Source organism: Triticum dicoccoides, chromosome 2A (assembly GCF_002162155.2).
Source record: "Triticum dicoccoides isolate Atlit2015 ecotype Zavitan chromosome 2A, WEW_v2.0, whole genome shotgun sequence".
NCBI lineage: Eukaryota > Viridiplantae > Streptophyta > Magnoliopsida > Poales > Poaceae > Triticum > Triticum dicoccoides.
Window position 1 is genome coordinate 22,812,699 of NC_041382.1, and position 9,732 is coordinate 22,822,430.

The following is a 9,732-nucleotide window of genomic DNA, read 5'->3' on the forward strand; positions in this document are numbered from 1 at the left end:
AAAAAATACCACCAAAGATAATATATACCTATAAATCTATCAATTAACACAACAAAATTAGGCATTCTCCCCCAGTAATAGTATAAAATTACAGTTTAGAGATGATCACAGTTTCGAATATAACACATTTCGATCGCGTTAGGAATGTCTTAACAACAATTTGAGGCGTACATGGATGCAAATTCACCATCGAATACTTCTCTTATGCACCTCTCTATGTAACTCTTGGTTTTTCACTGCACCTTTACCACGATGCACGAGCACACCAATTTTCCTTTCTCACCACACCAATGCATTGTTGTAGTTGGTTAATCATTTACTGAGGCATTGCCAACAGTGAGTTCCATCCGCACGGAATTAAGAAACAACCTGTTGATGAGTTCATAAGTGAAATATTATTTTTTTTGCTAGCTACTTAGTTATTTGGAACAGATCACTCGATCTGTTCACTACACATTCTGCGGGATTCACATCCCTTTTACACTTTGAGTTAGACAGAATTAGATTTCATTAAGAGATAAGCTACAGCTTGCAAGATTTGGCTGAGCACATGACCCTAAACTATATTAACTAGATTAGAAATATATCTTTGCAAGTTAAGGACACTGTACTCTATGGTACACATATACCTCATACACCCTGTATGAAAGTATCAGGGACAACAGCAATATGCTCTTGTAGCATCAAATTATCGCAAACCATTACTAAACAGTCAACACAACCTAAGCGAAGACAGAGTCTATGGAAGGATAAGCAGTAAATTTAGGAAAAATATATGTTTATACTGTTCATGTTTCCATATTCCCCGCCTTCAGGTTTCTCCAGTTATGCTGATGAAAACTAGATAGAGACAGTATTTTAGCAGTAGACATGGCTTGTGCGATATTCAGAAACCATAGTTTCTATCTACCATAGTAGTATTATACTGTAAATGTTACCTTTTCACATTGAAATTGATTAATATGGCATTGTGTTGCTATGACTGGAGACTAACGCCTTTGCACACTAATTTATAATTGCTAGGACGTCAACATTTATTTCATTTCATCGTCTGAAAACAAGGACAATTAGTGAATATTAATATGCAGTAAGAATATTAGACGTCACAACACCTCACATGAACAGTGATGGTTTTTATATTGCTCCGCTTATATACTTTGATAATGTACTTTACACATTCAGCAGCACAGTGTTTTAACTGTTCATATACGAACCTGTAAGATAGCTACATGGATTTTTTTTTCTTCTGCTTAATAAATCACACAATCAATTGTAAGTAAAACATATATACCTTATGCCTTGTGTGGTAAAACCTCAAGCTGGGGGCACCAGGAAACAGTTAGCCCTGTACCCTACACTTCACCAGCTTTCTCTGAAACCTTGTATTCGTGAACGGATCTAAGACCCCAGAGGAACTGCTTACCAGATTTGCAGAGTCCATTGACTATCTCCTCTAACAGACTCGGGTCAAGGTCAGTGGCAGTTTCATAGAAGGGCATAGACGAGTGAGCAAGGGAGCTGGCTATCCAGGCATGCCATGCACGGTGCTGTGCTCTCAATTCTCAAAGAGGTCAAACCAATGATCTTGTTGAATGGCAACCGATCGTCGTCCTGGTAGAACGGAAGCACTGTCGGGCTGATTGACTTCACACGCCATGTTGACGCCAGGTAATCCTTCGTCCTGCTTAGAACAGTGAGGCCTAAGTTTACATCACTCCAGCTGGGTTTTGGTCGACCTGTCTCTTGAGCAAAACAGCAAACAGGTTGCGGGCACGAGCAAGATACCTCACCGTCGGCTGTGTTTCATGGAACGAGTTGACGAACAACACTCAACAGGCCCCGCAGCGCACCCGCCGTCCACGATACGCGGCCCTACACGCCTGGCGAAGGCCTCCCCGCACATGACTTCCACCTCGCATGGCTGCGAGAAGGGTACCGCCGGCGGCCCGCCCACGGGAGGTGCGGGTCGTGCACCAGCGCGCGCACGGGCCTCCCCGCCGCGGGCTCGGACAGGAAGAGCGCGTCGAGGGTGAGGGTGTCGGACCCAGCCGCGACCAGCCGGCGCCCGTACTCCTCCATTACTGGGAATCGGAGTTCGTCTCCATTTCCGCCGGATTTCGGGGGGAAAGTGCGGGTTCATGTTGGATTCCTTGGACAGTCAGCAGCAGGTACGAGCAACTACACTTCCTGCTCCACAGCAAAGCCACTTTCCCAGCTCAGGAATTTTAATTTGCTAGGGCGTCTCGAACGTTTGACCAGCAAATCTCTCCGGTATATATATCCGTCTTTATGCCACACAAATCTCTCCGGTATATATTCGTTTTTATGCCACACAAATCTCTCTGGTATATATCCGTTTTTATGTCTGAATGTGATCCACGGACATATGCCGGACGGAGTCATCCAATACTAATAAAAAGTATCGTGTCAGGGGAGAAAAAAGTAAATGGGGACGATGCATGTGGTGCCGGTTGGGAGGAGAGAGGTAGAGGAGATCATGCATGTGCGGTTAGAAGGAGAGAGAAGAGAAGAATCATGCATGTTATTGATCAAGTGCATGTCCGGATTCTGACAAAACCCCTCACATTTGTCTCTTGGACACCGGAATCCATACGTCCGGACTGCTAAACAGGCATATACAGGTTCCGTTGAATGACAAAAGTGGTCCGAACACTGTGGGACAGACATATAGTGGAGGTTTAAGGGTCCTCCTTGAAGATACCTTTAATTAAGCTGTAATACTAAGAAAAGCCTCTTGCATTGCAACGGAAAAAAATACATGTCTCAGTCAATAAAGCATGGATCAAGATTCTGCAGGTGCAGATCTTCTATTTCAACATGGCTTACATGTAAATTTAATAGGTACATAGAAACAAACCGGTGATCATCCATTTTATTTGTAACGCACATGGAATGGAATGTTGTCACAGGAAAGGAAAGAGAAGAACTGGCAATGATAAATTAAGCAAACTATGGGGACATGGATGCATAGTAGGTGGGTTTCCAGTTCAAGCATCACCGACTTAAGGCTTGTTCAGTAGCTGCGGCCACAGCCTCAAGCTCATCCTCACGCCGCTGTCCTCAGCTCGTCCTTGTTTCACTTTGAAACTCCTCATGCCTCCTATATGCTCGTTCAGTTTTGCTCGTCAAACATTGTGTGTCTGATAATCTACCCACCTCTTAGCTAACGGACCACTTGGCTTGCTGCTTACAACCCGTCCGAGAGAAGATCCTGGTACTGTTCATCACATTTTTCTAGTATCATCAAGCCAACCTGATCCATCACCTCCGATTGTACATTTGAATTGATGTCCACCACTGATTTCATATGTTTTATAAACTACATGCTCAAATTTTTTTGTTGCAACTGTTGAACATTTGTCCACACACATATTTATTAAAATAACATACGAAGAGTTCTTAAAAATTGCATAAACAATTTAATATATGCAAAAACAATTTTTAATACCCCCATGGTTGTAGCCTGGCCGATGCTCCTACATACTATGTGTTATGTACAACAGAGAGTAAACTGACAATTGGATGTAGGGCGTATGTGGGGATGTATTAAGCTTAAATTAAACTTGTAAACCAACAGACACGTATGACCATGCCAACAAAAGTAACAAACACAACCGAGACTCAATCAAATACAAAAAGCTGACACCAGCTAACAGGAGAAATTCGGAGACGTACAAAAGCATCATCTGACATCATACAGTATAAGGCATAAACTGTTAGTACATCGATCACTCACATACAACACGTACGCACACCATTTTGTATGTGCGCTTATTTGCATAACAGAGTACCGCCTGGCGGGGGAAAGTAGCTAGGTACGTAGAAGCATCTTGCATGAATGGTTCAGACGATGTCGACGACCTTGAAGTGGTGTCGGTTCTTGACGACGACGTCGTACATGTGGGTGGAGCGGAACCTCGCAAAGTCTCGCGGGAGGGCGATGAGGTCGACGCCGCCGTCGCGCCGGTGGAGCTGCACGAGGTCTCGGTTCTCGTAGTAGCGCTCCCAGCCCAGCGACCCCAGCCGCCGCTCCAGCGCCTCCAGCGATCGCATCGTCTCGTTCGCCGGCACGTACACCAGCGCCTTGCCGCTCCGGCTCGACGCCGACGAGCTCTCCTGCCGCTCCAGCTCCATCACCCCGTCCTTCCGGAACACCCACACACCTCCCGCCGCCATCGATTTGAATGATCTACCTACCACGCTGGCTGTTTTTCTGCTACTGCGTGCTTGAATATGTAGGCGCGGGGCCAATAATGTTCTGTGTTATCTGTCCGGCGACATGGACGGTCGAGGGCGCTGTGCGCATGTGAAGGCGCCGCTGCAACTTGGCCGCGCGTCTGGGCCAGGACGTCGTTTCCAATTGGAGCGTGCACCTGTTGGGGGATGCCGCATGCCTAATCGGGGACGCTGTATGCCAAATCCGTCCCCGTCGCCTCGACGTGCGACAGCGACGCCAGCGGCCCAGATATCGAACGAGTGGCTGCCAGCCAGCCCTGCGCTCAGGTGGGCGCGCACGTACGACAAAGATCTGGGCCACTTGCCGTTCCTTGACATGGACATTGCACCACGGATTCCGCCTTTCATTTTCAACTGTTCAAGTGTTAGTTTTTTCCGCTAGTATCATACTCCTACGTATCAAGGTATTTTTAATAAGGTGACACTTAATTAAATGAGAAAAGGAGATGATTGATAATTATAATATGTTACCATATCTTTATCTTTATCTTTTCTTTGCCTAATACTCCATACGTCACCTGTTTATACCCGTTGATTTTATGTTAAGCATATAGATTGACGGATAAGATTTAAAAGTAGATCTATGTTTGTTTCAGTTTTAAAAAAAAGTTGCCGATCACACACACACACGAAGCTTTGATTGGCCGCATAGGCCTTGGCCCATGGTACATCCGATGGGCCAGCCAATTTTATTACAGTCGGACAGACAAGCAGGGAAAAATGTATTTGGAGAACCCAGGACCTGAATTGCCTATGTTGTCGGACACACCCATCTGAGCTAGCCAGCATTTGTGTAGCAATTATCCCACCTCTATTCTTTATACAAAGCTTGACCACTTTTCATATGTCCTGGGTTATCCGAAAATAAGGAAGCTATCTGCACAATCATAAAAAAAAGAGGGACTCCATAAATTATGCCGTGGTGTTGGCTCGAATTAAAGGAAATTGTGGATGGTGTTGATCATTATTATTGTACAAAAATAGTACCAAAACTATCTTAGAAAAACAATGAGACTGTGGGTTCATGAATGAATGGATTTAAAAAAACACGTATGAATTGGATAGAGCAAATGTAGCGCATACACGAAGAACTCGACAAAAGGACCCGGAAACACATGTGTTTTAGAAACTTTCTGCAAAAGACCTCCTAAAAACAAAACAATAATAAAGTCTTTAATAAAATTGGCTGACCCATTAGATGTACCATGGGCCAAGGCCCAGGCGCCTCGAGAATATATGTTGTGTACCAAGCTCAGATAAGATGTGTGCAGTGGTATTTTTGTGGCAGCGTGCCATTTTTCCTGTGATGTATTGTATTATGGCAGTGAATAATCATACAACAGTGTAATTGCAGCCTTTTCATTTATTAACTACCACCTACCACCAATAAAAATCAGAAGCTCATGACCAGGGTGTGTCACGGTAGTTTTCTTTTTCGATAAAGGGCGCTTTTATTAACTCAAAATGTAGCACCAAGTAGATACAAAACATAATGAGTAACATCCGGCATCTGCATGATTAGGATTCACACCGGCAATCACGGACAATCTGACACAAGAAAGAAAAAAAATATTGGCACCAATAAAGTCGTAAAAGACCAACACTATGCATGTGTCTAAGGACGTGGTAGACCGATCAGGAGATTATGCTGCCACCCCTGTTGGATGAAAACCTCCCTGGCCACTCGTTCCAGCTGCATACACACGACCTTGAATAATGGTTGGTATTCCATTCGGTGTAGCATAGAGCACATACGAAGCCATTGTATACAACGGAATATTACCTGTAAAGGAGCAAAGTTGTTGCCATTGAAAATCATCATTTCGTAAGTTGTTGCCATTGAAAATCATCATTTCTACATAGCCACAACGACCATAATAAGGCACACGCTCCCATCCTTATTAGTGGTTTGAACCTATTTGGAATACCGTCCAACCAATGACGAAAAATATTGGCAACACTTGTGGGCGGATACAAATGGGACGCTATTTGGATGACTGACCATCACTAGTAGAAAAACGACTTTTAGTACCGGTTCGTAAGGACCTTTAGTACCGATTCTGGAACCGGCACTAAATGTTGGGGACTAAAGGTCCCCCCTTTAGTCCCGGTTCAACACGAACCAGGACCAAAGGCCCACCACGTGACACGAGGCGCGCCGTGGTCTGGGGGACGTTTAGTCCCAAGTTTTTTTATTTTTTTTAAATAAAGCAAAAACAGCCCGCCTACTGGGCCGGCACGGCCTACATACGACTAGAAACCCAACCTCTAGTTGGGCCAGGATGCAGGCCCGTACGGCCCAATAGGCCCCACAAGGCAGAAGACTTGCAATAGGCCCACAAAGACCTACTTAGAGAGGAGCTCGACATGGTAGCCGTGGTGTGGCTTATAAACCGGTGTGAGCTCCTCTCAACTAGCGAGGTGAGACTAAACATTGTGCACTGCGGGTGACAACGCATCATCTTTAATACCGGTTGGTGGCTTCAAACGGTACTAAAGGGGGGTCTTTAGTACCGGTTGGAGCCACCAACCTGTACTAAAGACCACCACCTCTTTAGTACCGGTTGGAGCCACCAACCCGTACTAAAGGCCACCACCTCTTTAGTACCGGTTCGTGGCACGAAACGTTGCTAAAGGTTCGCCATGAAAACCGGTACTAATGAGTGCCGCCCGCCTAGCCGTTGGAACCGGCACTATTGGTCACATTAGTGTCGGCTCAAATACAAACCGGGACTAATGAGCTCAACATTTTACCCTTTTTCTACTAGTGCATATAGAGCGTGCGAACTTGCACTGAAAAAAAGAGGTGTTTGATTATCTCGTCGTGAGTACAAAAACCACACTTCTTGCTTCCTTGCCAGTTTGTGATGGGCGAGGTTGTTTTTCGTTAGCACAACTCCCCTCCGAAGATACCACATGAAAATTTTAACTTTCAGTGGAATCTTGGACTTCCAAATTTTCATGTTATTATCCACTTGGACCTCTAACTGCATGGTACATATAGTCGACTGTGAAGGACCCAGATGTAGTGAGGTTCCAGCGAAAAACATACCGCCCCTGTGTCAGGTTAATCGAAACCAATAGGGATAGCAGATTTTGCCATGACATAAGAAGGGGGCCAATTAAAACCAGATGAAAGAAATATCGGGTGGGAAATAATTGATCACCTGCGCAAGAGTATCATTCTTATCGCGAACAATGCACTACAAAGATGGATATTGTTCCCGCATGCTGGCATTGCCTAACCAGTTATCTTCCCAAAACGAATCTCCGACCTGTCTTTTATTGCGAAGGATCCAAAACGGAAAAAGATGTTACTTTAATGCCATTAGACAAGCCCAAAAGTGTGAATCATCAGGTTTCCGATAGGCCTGTGACACAACTTTTTGGCCTAGATACTTATTGCGCAACAGGGTTTGTCATGGTAGTTTTCTAAGTGGTGACCACCATGATATGATTCCGTAATAAAAAATGCCCTCTAAAATGATCATAGGAATATCTACTACTCCTACTATTTTTGGTGTTCAGAATCTAGCTAATTAACAACGACACAATTTTTTCCGCTTTTCCTTTCTACTGGACTGAGTTTTTGAGATGTTGTGTCGTTGATCACCAACAGGGTTATTGACATGTCTTCCTTGGAGGACAAAGACGATGACAAGCGATCGACATCTCATCCTCGCAGATAGAGAAGCTGTTGTGGCACGACGCTATCAAGGAGTATGTCGTGTGCTTACCGATGTAATGCAACTCATTGGACACACTTATGCCCGACGAAGGGACGTCGATTGACAAGAAGAAGGTCGATGTGTTAAAGTCTCCCCTAGGAAACATCTTCGACATGGAGGCGGAATAGGGGCATGCAAGAGTGTGAGTACCATGTTGATTGCCTCGGGATGGACCATGTTCATCGTAAATAAGTGGACAACTCGTGTGACCACCATCGGCGATGGTGGCCAAAAGGATTTGTTTCTCCCGATGCAATGCATGGGCATTTGTGCTAGTTATATTAAATGATATATTAGTATGTGTAATGCATGACAATAAATGATGTCATTATGATGCTAAAATATGCTAATGCATTATAAAGATAGTATCATACACTAGCAGTATCATATGTACGATAATCAGTATGTGATACTTCCCATCGTGACTTCAGCAGACATAGTCTCTCTGTGCGCGTGTGTTGACACTGTGGTCACTGTAAGCGGTTGTGCTCATGGCCTGTCCGTGTTAGTGCCTGTAGTGGGCGTAATGATAGAGGTAGTGGCACACGATCTAGCCATGGTTGTGGTTTTGTAACTGTATATATACCCAACCTTTGACCTAATGTAAAGTGTATTGAATCCTTAATCTCCTTTACATGGTATCAGACGTCGCATGATCCCCCTACCGCTTCCATGGATTCCAACCCCATCCACACCCCTCCTCCCTCTCTCAACGGCGACGAGGCCGTCCTTATCACTGCTGTCGAGCCTGCTGATGGTCCCTTGCCCCGCCCCATGGCCTCTCACTAGTAGAAAAAGGGCCTTCAGTTCCGGTTCATAAGGGCCTTTAGTCCCGGTTCTGGAACCGGGACTAAAATGTCGGTACTAATGCCTCTCCCTTTAGTCCCGGTTCAATCCAGAACCAGGACTAAAGGAAATTTTATGATTATTTTTTGAAATTTTTTCTGAATTTTTTTTGATTTTTTTTATTTTCAAATTTCTGAATTATTTTAACCTCTAGTCTGTAATCATCACCCCTCACCACTTCTCAATTTATCCTATAATCATCCCTCATCATTCCAAATCATCTTACTTCCCGAACGGTCACCCATCCTCCCACTCCCCCAGCCTGAGCACGCTTAACTTCCAGGTTCTATTCTTCCTCGCTCCAAGTCTGCACTTGTTGTTTTCCTGACAATACTGAGATGTCAATCCTATTAACCTTCAGGAATTTTGCTTGAGCATGAAGTGACACATTTCATAGTTTTATTTTGAAACTATTGTTTTAAAAAACAATAATTATTTAGTAACACTAATATTTCTTGAATAATTAGTTATACCATTGTTTGACCATAGTTTGACCACAGTTTGACCAAAATTGAAATAAGAAAAATAAATATTTAGTAACACTAATATTCTAGAATAATTAGTTTGACCACATTTTGCCCACCGTTTGAATATTTTTCGATTTTTTCCACTCTAGATCTTAAAAGCCCCGTAACTTTTTTTCTATTAGGTTTTTGAGGATTTTGCAAATTCGGATGTAACTTTTTGAGTAGATGATTTTTCATATAAAAAACTTTTTCATCCGAGTTAGTATGCAAAAGTTATGCCCATTTTTACAAATTTCAGAGAGATTTTGCAAATAAAGTCAAAATTCACATTTGCAAATTTTCCCAACAACTAGACCACATATCACATGGGAAACTTATTTTCTTTTACTTTTTTGACATTTCCATCATTTTCTTTTATTTTTTCTAAAACTGAA

General features: G+C 43.6%; 1 protein-coding gene across 1 annotated transcript; it reads right to left on the reverse strand.

The window, feature by feature from the left end:
* Positions 1–3,557: 3,557 nt before the first annotated feature.
* LOC119358723 (flowering-promoting factor 1-like protein 5) lies at positions 3,558–4,315 on the reverse strand. The gene has a single exon (XM_037625156.1). It carries the CDS (start codon positions 4,195–4,197, stop codon positions 3,865–3,867), a length of 333 nt encoding a protein of 110 aa, XP_037481053.1. The 5' UTR covers positions 4,198–4,315; the 3' UTR covers positions 3,558–3,864.
* Positions 4,316–9,732: the final 5,417 nt, after the last annotated feature.